The 27395-nt window shown below is 43.1% G+C and overlaps 1 protein-coding gene across 1 annotated transcript in view; it reads right to left on the reverse strand.

Annotated features, from left to right (window-relative positions):
• The window catches only part of LOC135538662 (protein TANC1-like), a 293087-nt gene that overhangs the window by 162216 nt on the left and 103476 nt on the right, over positions 1 to 27395 (reverse strand). The window contains 1 exon segment of the mRNA XM_064964546.1: positions 10366 to 10473. Coding sequence (XP_064820618.1) covers positions 10366 to 10473 — 108 coding nt within the window.

A 27395-nucleotide genomic window follows, 5' to 3' on the forward strand; every position in this document is an offset into this window, starting at 1 on the left:
GCGCTCGAGAAAGGAATGAACGAGATAGACGAGGAGATGGAAATGTAGAGTGGTGATATATTCTGTAGCTAAAGGTAATGTGTCAGCCTATTAATTATGAAAATAAATAATAAATCCCTATTATTAGGCTATTCAAAATAATATACAAACTCACTATAATTGTAGGCTAACTCTGTAAGCCGCCCTGCACAATCAATGAACCAACAGCATCGCCTAGGCCTATATGTTCTCTCCCAGACTCGTGGATAGAAAGTTTGGAGCGTAGCATAAGGAAACCAGTCCATCCAGTATGCTTAATAATGCAGACCACACTCAAAGGTGATTACTTGAATTTGTTTAATTTTAAAGTTTAGGTTAGACCAATTATGTACCAAAGACATCTTAAATCAGTTGCTTTTTACTCCCTTCACTGAACAGCGCAAACTGGCTCTAACCAGAATAGAAAGAGGAGTGGGATGCCCCCGTGCACAACTGAGCAAGAGGACAAGTACATTTGTAATGAGTACGATGGGAGACAGAGTGCTGGTTTCAAGCGCAGCAGGTGTTTATTTGTAAAGGACCACAGGAGGAGGCAGGTAGCTGGGTCCATGGGCAGGCAGAAGGTCATACACAGGGACTCCAAAAAGGTAACAGTACAGGCAGGGAAAAAAAAAAAAAAAAAGAACCTCCCACGCTGAGGTCTGTCCAACGCTGGTCCGAGCAAGCTGACTCCACACTCCAAGACTGCTTCCATCACGTGGACTGGGACATGTTTCATATTGCGTCAAATAACAACATTGACAAATACGCTGATTCGGTGTGCGAGTTCATTAGAACGTGTGTTGAAGATGTCGTTCCCATAGCAACGATTAAAACATTCCCTAACCAGAAACCTTGGATTGATGGCAGCATTCGTGTGAAACTGAAAGCGCGAACCACTGCTTTCAATCAGGGCAAGGTGTCTGGTAACATGACTGAATACAAACAATGCAGCTATTCCCTCCGTAAGGCTATCAAACAAGCTAAGCGTCAGTACAGAGACAAAGTAGAATCCCAATTCAACGGCTCAGACACAAGAGGCATGTGGCAGGGTCTACAGTCAATCACGGACTACAGGAAGAAATCCAGCCCAGTCACGGACCAGGATGTCTTGCTCCCAGGCAGACTAAATAACTTTTTTGCCCACTTTGAGGACAATACAGTGCCACTGACACTGCCTGCAACGGAAAAATGCGGTCTCTCCTTCACTGCAGCCGAGGTGAGTAAAACATTTAAACATGTTAACCCTCGCAAGGCTGCAGGCCCAGACGGCATCCCCAGCCGCGCCCTCAGAGCATGCGCAGACCAGCTGGCTGGTGTGTTTACGGACATATTCAATCAATCCCTATACCAGTCTGCTGTTCCCACATGCTTCAAGAGGGCCACCATCGTTCCTGTTCCCAAGAAAGCTAAGGTAACTGAGCTAAACGACTACCGCCCTGTAGCACTCACTTCTGTCATCATGAAGTGCTTTGAGAGACTAGTCAAGGACCATATCACCTCCACCCTACCTGACTCCCTAGACCCACTCCAATTTGCTTACCGCTCAAATAGGTCCACAGACGATGCAATCTCAACCACACTGCACACTGCCCTAACCCATCTGGACAAGAGGAATACCTATGTGAGAATGCTGTTCATCGACTACAGCTCGGCATTCAACACCATAGTACCCTCCAAGCTCGTCATCAAGCTCGAGACCCTGGGTCTCGACCCCGCCCTGTGCAACTGGGTACTGGACTTCCTGACGGGCCGCCCCCAGGTGGTGAGGGTAGGTAACAACATCTCCTCCCCGCTGATCCTCAACACTGGGGCCCCACAAGGGTGCGTTCTGAGCCCTCTCCTGTACTCCCTGTTCACCCACGACTGCGTGGCCACGCACGCCTCCAACTCAATCATCAAGTTTGCGGACGACACAACAGTGGTAGGCTTGATTACCAACAACGACGAGACGGCCTACAGGGAGGAGGTGAGGGCCCTCGGAGTGTGGTGTCAGGAAAATAACCTCACACTCAACGTCAACAAAACTAAGGAGATGATTGTGGACTTCAGGAAACAGCAGAGGGAACACCCCCCTATCCACATCGATGGAACAGTAGTGGAGAGAGTAGCAAGTAGCAAGTTTTAAGTTCCTTGGCATACACATCACAAACTGAATTGGTCCACTCACACAGACAGCATCGTGAAGAAGGCGCAGCAGCGCCTCTTCAACCTCAGGAGGCTGAAGAAATTTGGCTTGTCACCAAAAGCACTCACAAACTTCTACAGAGGCACAATCGAGAGCATCCTGGCGGGCTGTATCACCGCCTGGTACGGCAACTGCTCCGCCCTCAACCGTAAGGCTCTCCAGAGGGTAGTGAGGTCTGCACAACGCATCATCTGGGGCAAACTACCTGCCCTCCAGGACACCTACACCACCCGATGTTACAGGAAGGCCATAAAGATCATCAAGGACATCTACCACCCGAGCCACTGCCTGTTCACCCCGCTATCATCCAGAAGGCGAGGTCAGTACAGGTGCATCAAAGCTGGGACCGAGAGACTGAAAAACAGCTTCTATCTCAAGGCCATCAGACTGTTAAACAGCCACCACTAACATTGAGTGGCTGCTGCCTACACACTGACACTGACTCAACTCCAGCCACTTTAATAATGGGAATTGATGGGAAATGTTGTAAATATATCACTAGCCACTTTAAACAATGCTACCTTATATATTACATTTACATTACATTTAAGTCATTTGGCAGAGCGACTTACAAATTGGTGAATTCACCTTATGACATCCAGTGGAACAGCCACTTTACAATAGTGCATCTAAATCATTTAAGGGGGGGGTGAGAAGGATTACTTTGTCCTATCCTAGGTATTCCTTAAAGAGGTGGGGTTTCAGGTGTCTCCGGAAGGTGGTGATTGACTCCGCTGTCCTGGCGTCGTGAGGGAGTTTGTTCCACCATTGGGGGGCCAGAGCAGCGAACAGTTTTGACTGTACTTACCCTACATTATTCATCTCATATGCATACCTATATACTGTACTCTATATCATCGACTGCATCCTTATGTAATACATGTATCACTAGCCACTTTAACTATGCCACTTTGTTTACATACTCATCTCACATGTATATACTGTACTCGATACCATCTACTGTATCTTGCCTATGCTGCTCTGTACCATCACTCATTCATATATCCTTATGTACATATTCTTTATCCCCTTACACTGTGTATAAGACAGTAGATTAGGAATTGTTAGTTAGATTACTTGTTGGTTATTACTGCATTGTCGGAACTAGAAGCACAAGCATTTCGCTACACTCGCATTAACATCTGCTAACCATGTGTATGTGACAAATAAAATTTGATTTGATTTGATTTTGATTTGATTTGGCTAATAAGGTTTTCTGGGAGATCAGGCAAGAGGCTGATGACAGGAAATCTGATAGGCAAAAAAAGTTGTTAGTGAGGATGGCCAAAACCTACAATACACAATATGGAAATAAACAGAGCTCCGACTAGAATGTGTACCAAAACAAACAATACCTCACAATGATGGGGTGCAAAGAACTGAACTAAATAGTGTGTGTAAATGACATACATGTGTGTGAACAGGTGATCAGAATTCAGGTGATTGGGATCTGGAGAGTGAGTTGCGTTCAGGGGATATATGTGTTTGAGAGTGTGAGTTGGAAGCTGATTAGAAAGAGGAGTGGGAGGCTCCGGTGCACACCTGAGCAAGAGGACAAGTACATTAGAGTGTCTAGTTTGAGAAACAGACGCCTCACAAGTCCTCAATTGGCAGCTTCATTTAATAGTATCCGCAAAACACCAGTCTCAACGTCAACAGTGAAGAGAAGACTCTGCCTAGAAGGCCAGCATCCTGGAGTCGCCTCTTCACTGTTGACATTGAGACTGGTGTTTTGCGGGTACTATTTAATGAAGCTGCCAGTTGAGGACTTGTGAGGCATCTGTTTCTCAAACTAGACACTCTAATGTACTTGTCCTCCTGCTCAGGTGTGCACCGGAGCCTCCCACTCCTCTTTCTATTCTGGTATCAATTACACTTTTAAAATGATAAACTTGGATTAGCTAACACAACATGCCATTGGAAAACAGGAGTGATGGTTGCTGATAATGGACCTCTGTACGCCTATGTAGATATTTTTTTAAAAGCTGCCGTTTCCAGCTAAAATAGTCATTTACAACATTAACAATGTGTACAGTGTATTTCTGATCAATTTTATGTTTTTTAATGGACAAAAAGTAGTGTAAAAAAAAAGGACATTTCAAGGGCCTCCTGGGTGGCGCAGTGGTCTAGGGCACTGCAGTGCCATCAGAGACTCTGGTTTCGCGCCCAGGCTCTGTTGCAGCCAGCCAAAACCGGGAGGTCCATGAGGCGACGCACAATTGGCCTAGTGTCGTCCAGGTTAGGGAGGGGGTTTGGCCGGTAGGGATATCATTGTCTCATCACACACCAGCAACTCCTGTGGCGGGCCGGGCGCACTGCACGCTAACCAGGTCACCAGGTGCATGGTGTTTCCTCCAACACATTGGTGCGGCTGGCTTTCGGGTTGGATGCGCACTATGTTAAAGAAGCAGTGCGGCCCGGTTGTGTTTCGGAGGACGCATGGCTTCTGACCTTCGTCTCTCCCGAGCCCGTACGGGAGTTGTAGCGATGAGACAAGATAGTAACTACTAACAATTGGATACCACAAAAAACACACAAGGATATTTCTAAGTGACACCAAACTTTTGAATGGTAGTGTACATTTGCAAAGAATTCTAAAAACCTGTTTTCGCTTTGTCATTATGGTAGACGGATGAGGGAATAAAATGTATTTAAGCAATTTTAGAATAAGGCTGTAAAGTAACAACATGTGGATTGGTGTGTTGAATTAATCATCACCTTAGAAAGCACTGTCCATTTAGCTGTTTTTGGCTTTGAAACAACATCCACAATGACCATGTTTTCCACTCAACTTCTTTCTTCAAATAGATCGTGCACCGAGAGTTGGGTTTTAAAATCACGATACGGTTTTGATGATACGGATTTGATGTGATTTTCCATTGCATTTGCTTTGCTGTCAGAGTAGTTACAGGGACAACAGAGCCCTGAGTACCAGGCCATTAGCAACCTGATGGTCGTTAGCGAGTTGTATACTACCAAGGCATGTCCAGAGTGCATAAGAGGAGATTACCGTGACTCAACGGTCATGTAGAATGTTACTGCGGTCATGACTCAAGACTGATGGTGTGGCGGTAATACGGTCACTGCAACAGCCCTAGATACAGAAAATGTTTACTGTAGACGATCAATTTGTTCCATCCAAATCCACAACGAATTAACCTCTTGAGGTTGCCGATAGATCCAAAAGTGCATGAATGTCGCAAGAAACACGGACGTGAAATGTTTCAGCCACTTTTTCAAATCCCTGATTTAGTAAGAGTGAAAGAAAAGGCTGAGGGGATGGAGATAGAGCATGAGAACAGAGAGAGAAAGAGGAACAGAGAGACAACAGAGAACAGAGAGAGAGAGAGAACAGAGCAAGAGAACTGAGAGCTATGGTTCAGACCTGATTGACAGAGAAATACCTCGAGGTCTGTGACCACTGCTGTCTTTCTGTTTCATACACACACACGCAAAATGCATGACAGACACTTGCATGTCCACACACACATACACACCACACACACACACACACACACACACACCACACCACACCACTGGTATGCAGGAAACTGTATCCATCTTCAAAGACAAATCAAAGTGAGATGCCTTCACTCCAGTCCAGAAACACATTTATTTTCTTAGACCCAACCCCATCCTCCAAGGAAAGACCATTTTAAAGCCCAACAAAAAAACAAATGGAGGACAGAAACCATGTGCCTGAGTTGTGGTATCCATTAAATACAACATAAAAGACTGAAATTGTTATCTTAAAAAGACATCCAGCATTTCCTGTGACATCCAGCACATAGACAAACCATTCAACCCCCCTACAAAGCCCCTAGGGCTGGGAATTGCCAGGCACCACACAATACAATAGTATCACAATACTTAGGTACCAATACAATATATATTGCAATTATCACAATTCTATATGTATTGTGATTATATACTGTGATTTTATTGCGATTCGTTGTTCCAAACATATTGCTCACTATATGTCTGCCTCAAAGGGACAAGAGAGAGCCATGACAAAACTAGTTTTGATCCGTCATGGAAATAAAAGTGCTGAAAACAAATTGGTTCCCTATCAAAACGACACGATACGATATATCGTCAAAAAATATAGAAAGATATGTAATTGCATCGACTTTTCCCCCCCATCACTACTGTCCGTTCTCTTCAGTCACCCAGTAGTCTCTCATTCACTCCCTCTTTCTCGCTTTCATTATCCATCCATTGGCATTGCTGTGAAACCTTGTAAATCTCCTTGGAAAGGAGATATCGTTCAGAAGAAAAAAAGGCTCTTTACAACTTGTCTGAGCCGCTGCGCTGTTGATCCTGGTCTAAATGTCACACAGTTCTCATGCTGCAAACTTCAGATGGAAATTCCACTCATTCCCATTCCGACATTCCGATCCTCTCTGACAGCATTCCACAGTTACACTGACGATGTTGCAAACCCTCTTAATTGAACCCTGGTGGTCACATGATTAGCATAACCTCTCAGAACCAACCAAATATGCGTGTCAGTCAGTGTAGTTGTCTGTCGGTGACACATTACTCCCACAGAACTAACACAAGCTCATTGTTGACATGAGAGTGGATGAACGATGGTTGAAACAAGCACACATCCCCAAGTACATTTCAAGTCACACAACTTTAAAGGACATTCAAAGAGGAGTGTGATCTCACTGGAGTCTGTGTAGAGTTCAGAATGAGAGGTGAAACTCTATAGCAGTGTGTGTGTGTGCACCTGGGCCTCACGACAGCTGAGCAGTACCAATTAGGCCTCGTTACAGAGTTCTTATAAAGTGCCTAATTGTACATGATTTATTCTACATGATTGTCTGCCATTACTGAAATATGTTGACTAATTCCTCATGGCAGTGTTATTTCTCGGCAGTCCAAATTCCTCTTTTTATGGTAAGTGCTCTAGATGAGGCGTAAGAAGTATGGGAGGCTGGCTGGTAGAGGTACACACTGCATGCATTAGCAGCCCCTGACACAGAACATGCCCAGAGAAAGCTCCCTCCACAGTCTCTACCATTGCTGAGATGTGTACTACGGCTCGACTTCATTTTCCCCTGCTGTTCGGGTTAACTTTACATGCGTTCCAAATGGCAAAATTGTTTCCCTACTTAGTACACTACTTTTGACCAGGGCCCAGGTCTCTGGTTAAAAGTAGTGCACTACATAGGGAACATTTGGGTCGCATCCCTTTCCACCAGGTCAGTCAGATGGTTAAGAATCCCCATGGCCTGGAGGAGTAGTAAGGCTACAGCAGAGATGTCCGGAGGCCTCCAGATCTGCCACAGTCATGTAGAATTTCCATTGCGTGAAAATCCCATTTTGGCACAGAGCTGAAACCCTAGAGGGGAGTGCTGCACTGAGTGTCTCTGTATACACAGGCTGTAGCACACGCAGGGTTAAGACAACGCTGGGCCAGCCCACTCCTGTAAACACATGTTGGTGGCAGAGTGCTGGGGGATGAGGAGCTGGAGGGGTTCTGGGGTCAGCAAGCCCACTGTGAAAGGCCAGCCAGGGGGAATTGGGCTGGAGGGGTAAAACATGACGGAAATGTATGGTACTCTGAGGAGGGTGGAGGTGTAAACTCAGGGCAGGTTATATTGGGCTTTGTTTGATGACAAGGAGTCCGGGACTGACTGTACTTGATCCCCCCCAACATTCAACAAATTTACCGTGTTACGAGCCTGTGCACCTTAAGTAAGCTGCTCACTCTGAGACTCAGCCCAAATTGCACCTCATTCCCTATTTAGAGCGCTATTTTTGACCAGGCTCTAAAGTTTTGGTTTAAATCGAAATCAAATAAATAAATAAAAACAGCCTAATGCCCGATCTCATTATTTAATTACGCTGAAAAACGGCACTTACTATAGAATTTAAACATTTTTACCTCTTGAAATGGGAAACGTGTTTGTTATCAAGGTGAACATGTGCTCTTCATGATAGGATGTTAAAATTAGTTGAAATCCGAAGTTTAGTTTTTTTTACTCACCATCACAATTTAAATTATATCACTGCCAAAGTTTTTGCTTGGTGGCCAAAGAAATGTTCTCCATTGATCAATACGTAAAGAGTAATTTATGGAAGCGAATTAGGAACCACTTTGGCCAACCCAATCGACGAGATGTCATAGCCATACATTTCTGGAATATTGTCAGGCATTACATGCATTTGAGCAAAGATGCAAATGTATGTACTGGCCTACACACAATACCCAATAATGTCAAAGTGGAATTATGTTTATACACATTTTTACCAATAAATTAAACATGTAGAGCTGTGCTCTACAGTAATCAATTCTACTCTACTTGTACTCTACTGCTTCTTAAAACTGAAGAAGGGCCCATGCACTCTTGATCTTAAATTCGGTCGTTAACTTGTCATGGTCTCAATTCACTGGATCTTGGGACCAATGCCCTGGTATAAATCTTGGTCTTGGTTCCTGGATATTCCCTTTGGTTTAAAAACCATAGGCCACCCAATTTGAAGAAGACAATGCTCTCTGATCATTGGCTGATCACTCCCAGCCCATAGGAATCCCTACCCAGTTAACTACTTTTAAATGGTGGAAGCCCTCAATGGCATTCTCTATGATTGACACTTGACACCAAAACGCCTGTTATTTTAAAGATAGGTAAAGTGATAATTGAATCTAATAACAAATGAATTAGAAGTAATTCAATCAATCAGTATGTTTAAGATTCATGCAATCAACATTAGTGCTGAGCGATGAATTAAGCAACATTTAGTTTTTTGGGGTTTTGGTTATTAAACAACTAATTGACCTATATCTGTTCAATTACTTGAATTAATTTTACTTATTTCTTTGTGTGAGCCCAACGCACCATTTCTCTAGACACTAGAGAGAACTCAAATAATTCACGAGAGAAATCAAGTCAAGAACTATGTGGGACGCTGAGCTGAAGGGAGTTGGAGTTTTCATCAAGCAAATATTCAACCTAGTTCAGCACAGCAATGTGGTAGTTAACTACAATGGCCATAATCCATTGCACCTGTTTTTACCGGCTAAGACAGAGAAGGATTTACTTTTATGCCGGGTATGTTAGGTTAGATACACACAGACCGCATAGACCAGAATGAGAGAGGAATGTACACAACACAACGGCGAGAGAGATAGAGACAGTTCGTGAAGGTATGCCTTATCTACTTTGAAGAACTAGTCAAATGATTTTCAGACAGCTCTGCAGCATACTTTAGCACGCTAATCTAACTAAATAGAATGACAAAAAAAGTACAGTATGATGAGCACAGAGATAACATTAGATGGGTCTGTCTGGCTGGCTCATACTGCCTGAGTAGAGATGAGATGATGACTTTAAAAGGAATGAAAAATAATAAAGTAATACAATCTAAGTAATATTATTTTTCCATAGTAATTTCCTATTGTTCTATTCTAAATTTAATTTAAAGGTTTTGAAAATCTGATAATAAATCATGTTTTTACTATTTTGTTAATTTAGTATGCAAATACATTTTCCAAAAATCTGTAATAGGTTCATCAAAATGATCACTACTGTGCATGGTTCTCCCTTTTTATGCTACCATGTAACGTTTTTATTCGATTACAGGTATGCCAACTGTTTGAATACAAAGTTGTACAGAGATGACAAATAACCAGTTATAAGGACACTCCTGAATTACAATTAAAGTGTGGTGTGCTTTCTGACGCCTCGTGACTGCAGTAATATCACCCAAGTGGGTGCTACATTTTGGTAGTGGTGAAGAGTAGCTAGCTAGCTACTAGCCCAGTGGCTAGTACAGAACTCTGACGTCATCTGACTGAGTCCTACTGCGAAGACACTGACGGCGTGGATGGCGAGACACGGTGATGAAAACGTGCTGCCTGTCTCCTCCTGGCTCTCCCCTTGACCACCTCCTCCCTATGGTGACCTCACTCAAGCCATGAACGTTCTCAACCTTCTGTCTCTTGACCGTCGATCTACTCATGATGATTAATGATGTTGTTTTTAAATTGCTTGTTATTTTGTGGGGGTTTTTGTCGAGATGGAACCTGCAAGTTTTGTTGAACGGTGTGTAGCATGTGTATCCTGTACATACGACAAATAAAACTGTAAAACTATCACAGCCAAACCCCAACAAACCCCATAGAAACACAAACACAGTACACTCACCATTGTGAGAGGACTCTGTCTTGCTATCAGCCACCTTCCTCAGCTCTGAGATAATGGCGTCTCCAGGAACACGAGGGCTTTCCACATACTTGGGTTTCCTGATTGGACCTGCAGTCAGAGCGTAGCGAGAGAGAGAGAGAGTTCTTGCTGGATGAACTTTTTCCAGATGGGGTTTGAGAGATGATGAGTGTCGTAGCGGGACGGGCTCAGGATAAACAGCGAAAGAGAGAGAGAGAGAATAGCTCCCTGTGCTGATAGCAGCTCTGCTCTGTCTGACAGCCCTGAGAGAGAAAGATCCGCCTGCAGAGACACCCAGCAGTAACACACACAACGGCCAGTTCAGGGGAATGCATATGTGTGTGTATCTCAGTCTGACTGTGAGTGAGTGAGTGAGTGAGTGAGTGAGTGAGTGAGTGAGTTAAGAGACAGACAAGACAGACAGACAGACAGACAGACAGACAGACAAAAGAGAGAGAGCACATACCAGTAGGGTACTGCTATGCGCTTGTATGTGGTGTGCCTCTGAAGTAAGTTAAGGGTGCTACTTTGGCGTGGTTTAAAAAAAAATCAGGTGTTGTTTCTAGGACAGGAGCTAAGGATCTTCATGAGGGTTTCTGTTCTGTCCCCTTGGTGAGGATGACTGAGATTAGTGTACATTTCCTCGCTGACTGACAGGAATAGAAGCAGCAAATCCCAGTGCTGAGCAGAACACTGCGTGCATCCCGAATGGAACCCTATTCCCTACATAGGGCACTACTTTTGAGCCCACAGGGCCCTGGTCAGTACACGGTACAGGGTGACATTTGGGATGCAGCACTATTCCCTGGCTGTTGTTATGATCCCAAACGCTGACGCACTGGCACCGCTGGAAGCATCAATCTCTAGCAACTTTAGTGTGTGTGTGCGTGCATGCCTGTGTGTGTCCCTGCATGCATGTGTGTCCCTGCATGCATGTGTGTGTCCCCACTCATACCTCTTCTCTGGGGACACAGTGCAGGGCCATGCCACTCAAAAAGTGTATGTCTGCTATTCTATTCTCCCTGAAACATCAGAGCTATCAAAGGACATCTTTGAACAACTATCCTTTCACACACAGACTGCCTCTCACAGCCATGAAAAGACAGCATGATGGGCCATGAGAGATGTTTACACATTGTAAGTACACAATGTATGCCTAAGGGCATCCATACATTCATCAAAGCTAATATAGTACAGGCCTACACACCCAAAATGTAATGCATAATTTAATGCAGTAAAAATACCTAAGTATCACTACAACACGAAGACAGCAATCCTGGTTGGTAAATAAATAAAAACATCTGTGGGAGCAATCAATCTGACCAAAAACATCAGTGGGGGAAAAACATCAAATACCAGGAAGTAAATTGACATTTCATATCCATAAGAACAGTATGCCTTCCTTCCCGCTCCGTTTTCTCTCACATTGACCTACTGTAACCCAATCTAGTTCTCCTCTAGTGTTCTCTAATCAGATGACTGCATGTGTAACCCCAGCCATAACAAAAAGATTAGATGGGGAGAGAGAGATTGTCTTTTGTCATTACCGCATCATCCACCCCCCAACCCCACCCCTCTGTGTGTGTGTGTGTTGTGTTGTGCATGTGTGTGCATGCTAGCTCTCCCTCCCTCTGACTCAGGTTGAACATTGGGCTGGCCAACGCTGTGCTATGCTGCTGTGAAACCATCCCGCATCCCCCAGGTGTGATCTTGTCCTCAGATACGGTTCCAGCCAGCAGCCAGCCATGTTAATGGCACAGGAACCAACCACCAGTCACCACCACGCAGATTTAGCTTGATTCATACTGCCACCTATGGATTTAGGACTTGAAATGCATAGAGCGTAGCCAGGGCTACAAGGTAGAGATGCGCGGGTTGACTTACAACCCGCAGTCCCCGCGGTTATACACTATATATACAAAAGTATGTAGGCACCTGTTGCTGACTGGTGTATCAAATCGAGCACACTACCATGCAATCTCCAAAGAAAAACATTGGCAGTAGAATGGCCTTACTGAAGAGCTCAGTGACTTTCAACGTGGCACTGTCGTAGGATGCCACCTTTCCAACAAGTCAATTCATCAGATTTCTGCTCCGGTCAAAAGTAAGTGATGTTATTGCGAAGTTGAAATGCCTCGGAGCAACAATGGCTCATCCGCAAAGTGGTAGGCCACACAAGCTCACAGAAAGGGACCGCCGAGTGCTGAACCGTGTAAAAGTTGTGTCCTGGCCTCCCGAGTGGCGTAGCGATCTACGGCACTGCATCGCAGTGCTAGAGGCGTCACTACAGACCCGGGTTTGATCCCAGGCTGTGTCACAGACGGCCGCGACTGGGAGACCCATGATGCGGCACACAATTGGCCCAGCATTGTCCGAGTTAGGGGAGGGTTTGGCCGGCAAGGATGTCCTTGTCCCATCACGCATTAGCGACTCCTTGTGCACGCTGACTTCGGTCACCAGCTGTGCGGTGTTTCCTCCGACACATTGGTGTGGCTGGCTTCCGGGTTAAGAGAGCACTGTGTCAAGAAGCAGTGTGGCTTGGCGGAGACGTGTTTCAGAGGACACACGGCTCTCAACCTTCGCCTCTCCCAAGTCCGTACGGGGGTTGCAGTGATGGGACAAGACTGTAACTAGCAATTGGATATCAGGAGAAAAAGGGGTAAAAAGTACCAAAAAATCTAAACAAATAAATAAATCAAATTTGTCTGTCCTCGATTGCAACACTCACTACTGAGTTCCAAACTGCCTCTGGAAGCAACATTAGCACAAGAACGGTTAGTCTGGAGCTTCATGAAATGGGTTTCCATGGCCGAGCTTCCGCACACAAACCTAAGATCACCATGTGCAATGCCAAGCTTTGGCTGGAGTGGTGTAAAGCTCGCGCCATTGGACTCTGGAGCAGTGGAAAGGCATTTTCTGGAGTGATGAATCACGCTTCACTATCTGGTAGTCCAACGGACAAATCTGGGTTTGGAGGATGCCAGGAGAACGCTACCTGCCCCAATGCATAGTGCCAACTGTAAAGTTTGGTGGAGGATAAAAAAATAGTCTGGGTCTGTTTTTCATGGTTTGTGCTAGGCCCCTTAGTTCCAGTGAAGGTAATCTTAACGCTACAGCATATCATGATATTCTAGACGATTCTGTACTTCCAACTTTGAGGCAACAGTTCGGGGAAGGCCCTTTCCTGTTTCAGCATGACAATGCCCCCATGCACAAAGCGAGGTCAAAACAGAAATTGTTTGTTGAGATTGGTGTGTAAGAACTTGACTGTTCTGCAGAGCCCTGACATCAACCCCATCGAACACCTTTGGGATGAATTGGAACGTCGACTGCAAGCCAGGCCTAATCGCACAACATCAGTGCCCCGACCTTACTAATGCTACTGTGGCTGAATGGAAGCAAGTCCCCGCAGCAATGTTCCGACATCTAGTAGAACGCCTTCCCAGGAGAGTGCAGGCTGTTATATCAGCAAAGGGAGGACAAAGTCAATATTAATGCCCAGGATTTTGGAATGAGATGTTCGACGAGCAGGTGTCCACATACTTTTGGTAATGTAGTATGTCCGCGGGATGGGCAGGTTTAGAGTCATTAAGTATTGTGTGGATGAAGGGCAGGGGGGTTGTGGGCTGGTTGGAGAAAGAGAAAACAATACCTTTAAAAAAAATCATACGTATATCATTGTTGTTAAATGTATATCTGTAGGCTACATTGAGGTTTTTCTTTGATTATTTTAGGTTATCTGACATTAGTGTGTAAGCCTAATTAAGCTTCACGTGCCAAATAGTCTACACACCAATCGCCAAATGGTTTTGGAAACAGGCCGAAAAAGTTAATGTCGATCCACGGAGGCAAAAATGACAATCAGTGTTTATTCAATAAGAGAAATGGAGAGTTGAAAATAAAGAGAAGGGAGGGTCAGAAAAGTAGGCTAATGTTCGACAGTCACAAGATGGGGACTTCAAATAGGCCTTTGGCACATCAAGGGAACTGTAGCATACTGTTCAGATGGGTTAAATGGAAACAGAAATCTGGACACTGACTGTAGGTCAAAAAAAAAAATCACCTTTATTTACCCAGGTAGGCTGGTTGAGAACAAGTTCTCATTTGCAACTGCGACCTGGCCAAGGTAAAACACAGCAGTGTGAACAGACAACACAGAGTTACACATGGAGTAAACAATTAACAAGTCGATAACACAGTAGAAAAAAAAGAGTCTATATACATTGTGTGCAAAAGGCATGAGGAGGTAGGCGAATAATTACAATTTTGCAGATTAACACTGGAGTGATAAATGATCAGATGGTCATGTACAGGTAGAGATATTGGTGTGCAAAAAAGCAGAAAAGTAAATAAATATAAACAGTATGGGGATGAGGGTAGGTAAAATTGGGTTGGGCTATTTACCGATAGACTATGTACAGCTGCAGCTATCAGTTAGCTGCTCAGATAGCAGATGTTTGAAGTTGGTGAGGGAGACAAAAGTCTCCAACTTCAGCGATTTTTGCAATTCGTTCCAGTCACAGGCAGCAGAGAACTGGAACGAAAGGCGGCCAAATGAGGTGTTGGCTTTAGGGATGATCAGTGAGATACACCTGCTGGAGCACGTGCTACGGGTGGGTGTTGCCATCTTGACCAGTGAACTGAGATAAGGCGGAGCTTTACCTAGCATGGACTTGTAGATGACCTGGAGCCAGTGGGTCTGGCGACCAATATGTAGCGAGGGCCAGCCGACTAGAGCATACAGGTCGCAGTGGTGGGTGGTATAAGGTGCTTTAGTAACAAAACGGATGGCACTGTGATAAACTGCATCCAGTTTGCTGAGTAGAGTGTTGGAAGCTATTTTGTAGATGACATCGCCGAAGTCGAGGATCGGTAGGATAGTCAGTTTTACTAGGGTAAGTTTGGCGATGTGAGTGAAGGAGGCTTTGTTGCGGAATAGAAAGCCGACTCTAGATTTGATTTTAGATTGGAGATGTTTGACATGAGTCTGGAAGGAGAGTTTACAGTCTAGCCAGACACCTAGGTACTTATAGATGTCCACATATTCTAGGTCGGAACCATCCAGGGTGGTGATGCTAGTCGGGCGTGCGAACGGGCAGCGAACGGTTGAACAGCATGCATTTGGTTTTACTAGTGTTTAAGAGCAGTTGGAGGCCACGGAAGGAGTGCTGTATGGCATTGAAGCTCGTTTGGAGGTTAGATAGCACAGTGTCCAAGGACGGGCCGGAAGTATACAGAACGGTGTCGTCTGCGTAGAGGTGGATCAGGGAAGAGCAACATCATTGATATATACAGAGAAAAGAATCGGCCCGAGAATTGAACCCTGTGGCACCCCCATAGAGACTGCCAGAGGACCGAACAGCATGCCCTCCGATTTGACACACTGAACTCTGTCTGCAAAGTAGTTGGTGAACCAGGCAAGGCAGTCATCAGAAAAACCGAGGCTACTGAGTCTGCCGATAAGAATATGGTGATTGACAGAGTAACCTCTTATATAGCCTTAATGTTAACTCCTGCAGAATTAAGCATTTCTTGCAGTAAAGTGATACACCAAATGTAGGCTACATTTTTACTCGGGAACAGGAGTAGAGAAATATGATTTATTTCTTTATGCATCTTTAGAGAATTTGAATGTGCAGTTAGATACTGTCTGTACAGAGCTCTTCAATAGCATCATAAACACTGATAGTAGCGTACCTCCTTACAACCGGTCAAACTGATGTCATTTGGAAATTTTGCACAGAAAATCCTTTGCACAGAAAATCTTTCCAGGTTTTTTCTGGTCCCTAAACGTCTTTGCTCCATGAAAGAAACCGAGATGATAGAGAACTTTACCGATGTCAACTAGATTGAACTATTCATTCTATCAATTTATGACATTATTCTGGTGAGCAAGGGTTAATCTTCTAGGGGCAACATATAGGCCTAATGACAGAAGAGAAGGTGTGTATCGACTACTAAAATATTGGAAATTATAAGCACAAACATATCTAAATCAGGCAAAAAGAATCCTGCACCCCCTGTCAAAAAATCATTCCGCCGTCTATGTCCATAGAATTGATAAAACTATAGAAGTAAATTAGGTCTATTATATTTATCATAGTGGGCAATCCTAATCTTTAGTGAAAAATTGCACATAAAAATGAGCAATGAGCACCCAAACAGGCACATGACCAATCCAGTGAGTGAGCATGGAAGCTGCCTGGAACTAATGTTATACAATGCCAGGAAGACAGATGTTTCTGAAAAGCATCATCTAGTCTGGATCTATTTCAACTGAACCACATGTGAGCTGAAATCTGAATGCATCTAATCAGTCTGTGGCTGGCCTCCAGCAGGATGGACCTGGCCAAGTCAGCTTCTTGAATGAGGAAGTAACAGTCTGCATAAGAGTCCATTCATCTGTGGACGGTCAGGCTCAACCTATTAGCCAGGAGTCACACAGAGCCAATTAGCTAGAGGGAAGAGACAAGACAGAGGCACGGCTGTTTTAAATAGTAGACTTAATGAGTCGAGGTCAACATCTCAGAATAATCACAAACCAACTAAATGCATTCACTTCATTCAAGCAGGCAGTGTGCCTTGGTGATTTGAATAAAAATTTTAAAAACACACTCTTGAAAGTTTACAATATTGTCAAAGGAGTTATTGGATGGTTCCACAAATTCGGTAACTTTTGAGAAGTGTAAATTGGTCCACAAAAACGTTGATTTCACCTAATTTTAACATTCTGACATAAAGAGCACATGTTCTTTATAAAAAACACGTTTCCCATATTATGAAGTGAAATAAACAAAATACTATAGTAAGATCCTATTAAAGTAACAGGGTTGACAATTCCATCTTAAATCAACCATGACTCCCCTTGCGACAGGGGGAATGGAAGCTTGTTGTGTGCAATTGGGAGTGGCAACCAAATAACTAGGGCTTTAAAATGATGGTGAAAACTTGGGGAAATGATGGGGTTAAGTGGGTTAAACTCTTCCTAGAATTCACATAGGGCAAACGGAGGGACATGACAAAATGCTGAATTTTCGCACTTTAGCAAGTCTTTAATCATATAAAAAATACAAAAAATGATCCATGTGGTTTATATTGAAGGGCACTTATTTTTTTAAAATGCTTTTAAAATGAAATATTGGTGCACAATTGCTACTTAAAATATCAAAGGGACACTATAAGCACTCTTTTTGTAGAACGACCCTAATGTACTCAAGCAGTAACCGAAAAGTGACTACATGTCTATACTAGGGTAAATTCAAGTAAAGATGCTACATCATGTAGATAGTTAGGTTTAGTACTAGTACTCTTAGGTCAGAGCATAGAGAGAGGGCAGGAGGGTTTTCCTCTTCCCAAATCTCATCTCTTAGATATGACTCTTTCATGTTTACCCCAAAGCCTTTAATCAACGGGTGCCTGCCCCCTGAAAGAGCCATTAGAGCGTGCTGCTATTCTACACTTAAGACCTGCCCAATGAGAAATAGCATTGTTTAATAAGCATGAAAAAGGCTGGAGAGTGAGTGAGTGAGTGAGTGAGTGAGTGAGTGAGTGAGTGAGTGAGTGAGTGAGTGAGTGAGTGAGGGCACTGAGACGTTATGAAGGACAGATCATGGAGGAGCAAAACAGACACTATGCCAGATCTCTCTGCCTCTCCTAAGACTTTATGCACAACCAAAATGGCACACATTTTCCCTATATAGTGCACACGTTTTAATGTGCTTTGGTCAAATGTATGTGAGTGAATGTTTAAACGTTAAAATGCGTAAACGAAACTGAATAATTAGCGTTAAGGAAAACCCTCCTGCCCGCATGGCAAGTGGTACCGGAGCATCAAGTCTAGGACCAAAAGGCTCCTTAACAGCTTCCACCCCCAAGCCATAAGACAGCTGAACAATTAATCAAATGGCCACTTGACTATTGCATTGACCCCCCCCCCATTTCTTTTCTACACTGCTGCTACTCGCTGTTTATTATCTATGCATAGTCACCTCACAAGTACAAATTTACAAATATAGCCTCGTTATTGTCATGTTATTGTGTTACATTTTATAATTTATTCTATTTTATTTTTTACTTGAGTTCATTTGGTAAATATTTTCTTAACTCTTCTTGAACTGCATTGTTGGTTAAGGGCTTGTAAGTAAGCATTTCACGGTAAGTTCTACACTTGTTGTATTCGGCGCATGTGACAAATACAGTTTGATTTGATTTGAAGAAAAAATCCCTAACCAAAAGTGTTTTTTCAGCACAAAATGTAAATCACAGTGCAGCTATCACAAAAAAAACACTAACAGGTCCCAATAAGCTTGATAAATGGAAGGAAAAAAATGCAACAAATAGGCCTACCTAACACAACAACACTCCGGACGACATCGCCGTTAACAGTTGGACAAGAAAGCGCTGATTATAGAAATTACTGCAGTTGACATGCAGCCATTGCCAATGGCCTACTTGAGTTGAGAGCTAATTTGCTAAATGAAGGGCTGCAAGCGACATTCGCGCTACTGAACAGGCGCGTCTTTCTCAATATCACTGTTCACCATTTACTCCTGTCTCAATAGGGTGTTATTCCCTTTATAATGGGAGTTGAGACATATAGTTAACAGCATTAGAAAGCAACAATTATTTCCTTTTAACTAATAGATACCAGCATTTGGAGTGTGTTTTCCTTTGCCCTGTGTTTGATTTGTAAGCTTAAACTTGGTGGGCAGGATTTTGTTTAACATGAAACAAAGTAGGCTCCTAGACTAATGAATATGCTATTTGCCTTCATCAAAACAATAATTTTGTTGCATATTTCAGTCTGGAACCTGCCTAGGTTTAGGGGGTGGGGGTTGTAACCTATTCTAAATGGCACACTATAGCTGCACACTTCACAAAAAAGGCTAAAATAGATGGGACGCATCAACTTTTCCAAAATTAGTGCCTGGAGCACATATTTCCCTACTTTAATCAACCAGTCCATTTAGAGTTTGTGCTAAAGCTGTATTGATTTGGCTAGGAATGTAGCTTTTCTACAGTTTGGTTTGTGTATTCCATCAGTTAGATATGTTTTACGCAGCACGCGGGTGTGTAGAGGGAGTGGTTGGATTGAAATTGCGTGAGAGACGTAATGGAGGGAAAAGAGAATATAAGGAAAATAACTTAGATTTATTTTTGTTGTGAGTCGCTAATGCACATAACAAATAGAAGGAACACTAGAGTCAATGTGAATGAACGGTTGTCTTCGGGACAATATTTCACATGCAGCCAAAAACTGATTCTGGTGGTCATAACACGCAATAGGATTTCACGTGGCATTTTATGACATTTTCTTATCTTTTTAACGGAAAACCAAGAGAGAAAAAAATGCAGTTTAAACATGAAGAAAAAAAATGGTCACATCCCTATTCAAAAGTACTGCACTATAGGGAATAGGGTGACCATATGTGGACACATATTTATGTTGACTCTCTCAGCCAATCCTAACAAATAAAAATGCATGCGCTCTCCGCAGGACAAATAAGTATTATCTCAGCGTGATGTCCTCCAATGGCAATTGTAAGCTCATCACAGGAGGGGAAGAAAGCAGAATGAAATAGAACTGAAAACAGGGAGAGAGGGAAGGAAAATGTCATAATAACAGTACCATGGAAACAAACCAGGGATATGTCCCAAAGGGTATCCTTTTTCTTATATAGTGCACTACCTTTCACCAAAAGTAGTGTACTATGTAGGGCATAGGGTGCCATTTGGGATGCAGCCAGGAGCGAGGCAGTTTCTCTTAATTCAGCAGCGCTCTGATGGTTCAGTGGGTTTGAAAGGGACAAAAATGTGTGGCTGGACAAGCAGCATTCCTGCCATATACACAACACAATGCAATACATGATTCCACCTGTTTTGTTTCTGGATAAACAACACACTATCAAATAACAGCCTACTGTTTAGTAGGGTGTGACTTCCTAGTTGTCTGGAATCCAATGTGGAGAAGAGATATTAGACATACAGCTGGGAGACCAGTGCTCTGTTCGAATACTTCAGAAATGCATCCTTCCTTTCTACCTTCCATGAAATAACCATAGACCTGAATGGGTTGGATTGGTGAAAGTAACAGTGATCACCTTATAGATATGTGCTTACCCCAAGGAAATGTAAAGGTTCCAAACTACCCAAAGGAAATAGAGGACAGGGCAGGGGGGGGGGAATCGCTATGTAGGGGCATGCAGAGGAGCCAAGCAGAGTTGTCTGGTCTCAACGGGAGAGAGGCAGCCAAGCATGATGTAACGAGCACTCTGCATACTGGCCCTTTCTGTGGTGAAGCTCAGAGGGCCATGACCACTGAGCTGTGACACACTCGTGTGTGCGCGCCACACACACACACACAATTACTTGCAAGAGCTTCACACAAGTGCAAGCCCCCAAATGGCATACAAACAAGCTATAACGCTGCATAAACGTAGCTAGGAAAAGCATTAAAATATGAAATATTGTCCAGTTGATGTCAATCCCCCATGAGGGATGGGGGGATTTATCTAAGCTTTCAACATGTGTTTAATGAGTTTTCCACATTCTTGACTCCGGACTATGACATTTCAACTCTTCATGAGACACAACATGGCTCTGTGTGGCAACAACAAAAGGAGACCTCTGACAATATCTGACAATACCCTTCTTTCTGTTTAAGGGCCGCCATTCTACAACTCAGCAGTGAAACAATGTATTCAGACTGAGATAAAACACCATTGGAAATTATGTTTCGCAACAAAAGACTCAGTTACAAGTGTTACATTGATCATTGGTCAGTTCCTCTCTCATACAAAACAAATGGGGAGAGCGAGACACAGATCCCATAGCCTTATCTTTGCCCTTCTATTCTAATAAACCCATCAGGTATCATAGAAGATGATTCCTTCCAACATAATGTTTGACATGATTCATGATGCACGAGCAGACATAAACTCAGCAAAAATAGAAAAGTCCTCTCACAGTCAACTGTGTTTATTTTCAGCAAACTTAATGTGTAAATATTTGTATGAACATAACGTTCTTGCTGTGAGATGTTACCCCACTCTTCCACCAAGGCACCTGCAAGTTCCCGGACAAGTTCCCGGCCCTATCCCTCACCCTCCGATCCTACAGGTCCCAGACATGCTCAATGGGATTGAGATCCGGGCTCTTCGATGGCCATGGCAGAACACTGACATTCCTGTCTTGCAGGAAATCACGCACAAAATGAGCAGTATGGCTGGTGGCATTGTCATGCTGGAGGGTCATGTCAGGATGAGCCTGCAGGATGGGTACCACATGAGGGAGGAGGATGTCTTCCATGTAACACACAACGTTGAGATTGCCTGCAAAGACAAGCTCAGTCCGATGATGCTGTGACACACCACCCCAGACCATGATGGACCCTCCACCTCCAAATCGATCCCGCTCCAGAGTACAGGCCTCGGTGTAACGGTCATTCCCTCAACAATAAACGCGAATCCGACCATCGCCCCTGGTGAGACAAAACCGCGACTCGTCAGTGAAGAGCACTTTTTGCCAGTCCTGTTTGGTCCAGCAACGGTGGGTTTGTGCTCATAGGCGACGTTGTTGCTGGTGATGTCTGCCTTACAATAGGCCTACAAGCCCTCAGTCCAGCCTCTCTCAGCCTATTGTGAACAGTCTGAGCACTGATGGAGGGATTGTGCGTTCCTGGTGTAACTCGGGCAGTTGTAGTTGTTGCCATCCTGTACCTGTCCCACAGGTGTGATGTTCGGATGTACCAATCCTGTGCAGGTGTTGTTACACATGGTCTGCCACTGCGAGGACGATCAGCTGTCCATCCTGTCTCCCTGTAGCGCTGTCTTAGGCATCTCACAGTACGGACATTGCAATTTATTGCCCTGGCCACATCCGCAGTCCTCTTGCCTCCTTGCAGCATGCCTAAGGCACGTTCACGCAGATGAGCAGGGACCCTGGGCATCTTTCTTTTGGTGTTTTTCAGTCAGTAGAAAGGCCTCTTTAGTGTCCTAAGTTTTCATAACGGTGACCTTAATTGCCTATCGTCTGTAAGCTGTTAGTATCTTAACGACCATTCCACGGGTGCATGTTCATTAATTGTTTATGGTTCATTGAACAAACATGGGAAACAGTGTTTAAACTCTTTACAATGAAGATCTGTGAAGTTATTTGGATTTTTACAAATGATCTTTTGAAGACACGGTTCTGAAAATGGGACGTTTCTTTTTTTGCTGAGTTTACATACTATTTTAGGCATAACCATTATCATTCAGGACAATGCAATGAATTTAGTATACTAACCCATATAGGGGTATTGCAAATGTGTAAAATGCTTTCCAAGTTTAATAGTCATGTCTATTCTAACCCTCTCTGTTCTAGATAATGAGATAAATGAAACCCTTCACCAGGCACCATAGTATTGTTTTTCAGTAAATGTATAAACATTTCATCCATATGAGTCCCGGTCAAAAGTAGTGCAATATAAAGAGAACAGGGTGCCATTTGGGACGTATCCACAGCCTTTCTACCACAGCCCACAGAAACACATCAATATCCCCTGAGGCAGCCATGTAACTGCTGGGCTGATACTGTAGAGATGACTTCAGGAGACGTGCAAATTCATCCCCTCGACAGAGACAAAAAAATGTATTGTAAGACCCAATGGACAGTTAAAGTAATAACAAATCTTACCAGAAAGAACCATTTATAATTTCAAATGTTCCGTCTTGGACGAGAGCCTAAAATCTATTTGGCATAGCAGAGGAAAATTAATATTGAGAAAAAACATTTAGTAGATGCTTGAGCATGGAAATGAATGTCGCCCTCTGATGAAAAGGTAATTATCAATATCAGTCACATTATGAAAGCCTTGTGACAGATACAGACGGGTATATCAGTTTGAGCATTAACCTAACTTAAGCACTAAATTAACTGTATTTTTTTTACATATTATTAACGTATTTGGTTTAACTATGAAATGTACTGGAAAACACATAGCCATGCTAAACCATTACTTTAGTACTTAATCAATCACCACCTGTCAACAGTGCTCTATGAATTATTTGTTGACACAAATCCAATCTTCTCTGTGTTGCCTACTGTACCAATATCCTGTTGAGTGACTCCCCACCTCTTTCATGTAACGCCAATATTTACTAGTCATAAAATCCCTTTGGTCTCTTCAAATCAATGGTCCCTCAAGCAGTGCTATTGTATAATACTCCCAAACTATTTATTTCCTATTTAGATAACCCATTTCAATTGCTTTCCTTGACATAATAAGATAGGTTAGTGGTCCATACGCAACCCTTATGCATTAAATAAATATCGTGTGCATGTACCTTTTGAAAGGAAAAAAATACATTGTATTGTGCCAGGGGAATAGCAACCAACCGTGTCCCTGTGCTTGTTCGCTCTCTGTCTGTCCATCTCTCTTTCTCTCCACAGAATTAGTTTGATGTGGTATTTGTGGGGAGGCTAGCCTGGCTCTGACATGTAGCTTAAAGGGGAATTTCACACTGGCGCTGACACAGCATATAGTCATTACTACAGTGCATTCGGAAAGTATTCAGACCCCTTGACTTTTTCCACATTTTGTTACATTACAGCCTTATTCTAAAATGGATTACATTTTTTTAAATCCTCAGCAATCAACACACAATACCCCATAATGACAAAGTGAAAACTGTTTTGCTTTTATGTTTGCAAATGTATTAAAAATAAAAAACTGAAATACTTATTTACAAAAGTATTCAGACCCTTTGCTATGAGACTTGAAATTGAACTCTGTATTCTGTTTCTATTGAACAGCCATGATAGGCTAAGATAATGAGTGGACCTAGATTGGTCAGTATGTCTAGGTAATCTGGTATAATGCAGCTTTTTTTAATGTATTGCATAGTAAAACTGCATAAACCTACTGTCAAGTTAAAGTGTACTGTTAGCTAGCTAACGTTAACTGGCTAGCTCGCCAGGTAACGTTTAGTGCGTATGCCGTCCACTTTTTGGAGGACCGAGTTTTGAAATCAGTGTTTAAAACATAATAAATTGTTGCAAGCAGCACAGTTACAGTCATCAACGCTCTAGATAACATGAAAACAGCCTAACCAACTCTTCTAGGGCGAGGAAAATGGTCAGAGTGGTGTGTTCTCTCATTATTTGACTGGAAGTAGCTAGCAAGCTAGCCAATGATAGCCAGTTAGCTTGGGCACTTGACTGCCGTTGTGAGGTCAGAATGTTCGGATCAAACTTACTCATCGGCCAGAGCGTCCAGTGTGCTCTCTGAACGTGAAAACACTATGAATTTACAAACGGACAATCTGACAGCACAGTTGCAGTCACCAATGCTCTGGATAACATAACAGCCTAACCATCTCTGCTAGGGTGAGTAATGTTCAGTGAGCTGTTCTATCTCTCACTTAGATGTCTGGAAGTAGCTAGCAAGTTAGCTTGGGTGCTTGACTGCTGCTGTTAGTACAGAACGCTCTAATCAACCCTTAAATATATGGGGCTAAAGCTTAACCTGTTGAAACTCTGGGGGCGCTATATCATTTTTGGATAAAAAGACGTGCCCGTTTTAAGCGCAATATTTTGTCACAAAAAGATGCTCGACTATGCATATAATTGGTAGCTTTGGAAAGAAAACACTCTGACGTGTCCAGAACTGCAAAGATAGTCTCTGTGCGTGCCCTAGAACGTGAGCTACAGGCAAAACCAAGATGAGACGGCATCCAGGAAATGAGCAGGATTTTTGAGGCTCCGTTTTCCATTGTCTCCTTATATGGCTGTGAATGCGAGAGGAACGAGCCTCCCCTTTCTGTCGTTTCCCCAAGGTGTCTGCAGCATTGTGACGTATTTGTAGGCATATCATTGGAAGATTGACCATAAGAGACCACATTTACCAGGTGTCCGCCCGGTGTCCTGCGCCGAAATTGGTGCGCAAAACTCAGCTGCAAGTATTTTTCCATGGAATTTAGAGAAGAAAGCAGGCTTCCACGAACGATATATAAATGAAGAGATATGTGAAAAAACACCTTGAGGATTGATTCCAAACAACATTTGCCATGTTTCGGTCGATATTATGGAGTTAATTCGGAAAAAGTTTGACGTTGTAGGTGACTGAATTTTCGGTTCGTTTCGGTAGCCAAATGTGATGTACAAAACGGAGCGATTTCTCCTACACAAAGACGCTTTCAGGAAAAACTGCACATTTGCTATGTAACTGAGAGTCTCCTCATTGAAAACATCCAAAGCTCTTCAAAGGTAAATTATTTTATTTATTTGGTTATCTGGTTTTTGTGAAAATGTTGCGTGCTAAATGCTACTCAAAATGCTAAGCTAGCTTAGCATACTCTTACACAAATTAGTGAATTGCTATGGTGCAAAAGCATATTTTGAAAATCTGAGATGACAGTGTTGTTAAGAAAAGGCTAAGCTTGAGAGTAGGCGCATTATTTTCATTTTATTTGCGATTTTCAGAAATCGTTAAGGTTGCGTTATGCTAATGAGCCTGAGGCTTTAGTCACGATCCCGGATCCGGGATGGGGAGTTTCAAGAGGTTTTAAGAGGGTGTGAACAATGCTGAATGGATGTAGACAAAGAAGGGCTCTCCAATAGTAGTACCAAAACATTCAAAGGCCATTTTCTCAAAAGTGACTTTATAGGTGTATCAACTTCCATAGCAAAATTACTTTCCCATTGTTCCTCAACTGTAGTGTATGATATACCATTTTGTAGTCTCTACTTATATCCAATGTAAAAAACACAATTTCAAATTTTGCTACATAAGACCGATTTGAGATAGTCGGTCACATATAAGGTCCCACAGTTGACAGTACATGTCAGAGCAAAAACCAAGCCATGAGGTCAAATAAATTGTCCGTAGAGCTCCGAGACAGGATTGTGCCGAGGCACAGATCTGGGGAAGGGTACCAAAAAATGTTTGCAGCATTGAAGGTCCCCAAGAACACAATGGCCTCCATCATTATTAAATGGAAGAAGTTTGGAACCACCAAGACTCTTCCTAGAGCTGGCCGCCTGGCCAAACTGAGCAATTGGGGGAGAAGGGCCTTGGTCAGGGAGGTGACCAAGAACCTGATGGTCACTCTGACAGAGCTCCAGAGTTCATCTGTGAAAATGGGAGTACCTTCCAGAAGGACAACCATCTCTGCACCACTCCACCAATCAGGACTTTATTGGAGGGTAACCAAAAGTAAGACACTCCTCAGTAAAAGTCACATGGCAGCTCGCTTGGAGTTTGTCAAAAGGCACCTGAAGGACTCTCAGAACATGAGAAACAAGAATGCCAAGTGTCACATCTGGAGGAAACCTGACACCATCCCTACGTTGAAGCATGGTGGTGCCAGCATTATGCTGTGGGGATGTTATTCAGCGGCAGGGACTGGGAGACTAGTCAGGATTGAGGGAAAGATGAATGGAGCAAAGTACAGAGCAATCCTTGATGCTCTTAGTAAACCACAAAGTCCGGCATTTAGAGTGAATGCTGATACAAACTTGAATAATGTTGTTGTTTACCTCCAACGACCAACACAAAATCATCTCTACGATGGTGCGGTGACCAAAGACTATCATAGGGAATTAAAGGCTTAACTGATGGGGAATCTATTTCGACGACAGCTGAGAAGTGGTATGATAACAGCGATTTTTCTTCCCTTCAAAACAAAAGATTAACAATTTGAGGTAACCTAACATTAGCTAGCCTAGATGGGTAAGTTAGCTAGCTATCTAACGTTACAGACCTGTATTGAACTCTGAAAGCCATCAGCTAAATCATATAACTATCTTTTGGTATACCCACTGTCAATAAATGTCCTCTATGTCATATTAGTCACTGCTAGACTGGTAGCTACCTTCAGCAGAGTAATCATGTTTGTTTGTTCTATCTTTGAATGACATTAGCTAACGTAAGATGGCTAATGTTAGCAAATAAAGAGTATCTCAATTTGGTAGCCATCTATTCCACCCTTTTCTGGAAAACACTCCGTAACTAAAAATAAAATTGTCAATAT

Source organism: Oncorhynchus masou, unplaced genomic scaffold, assembly GCF_036934945.1.
Source record: "Oncorhynchus masou masou isolate Uvic2021 unplaced genomic scaffold, UVic_Omas_1.1 unplaced_scaffold_16___fragment_2___debris, whole genome shotgun sequence".
NCBI classification, from domain to species: domain Eukaryota; kingdom Metazoa; phylum Chordata; class Actinopteri; order Salmoniformes; family Salmonidae; genus Oncorhynchus; species Oncorhynchus masou.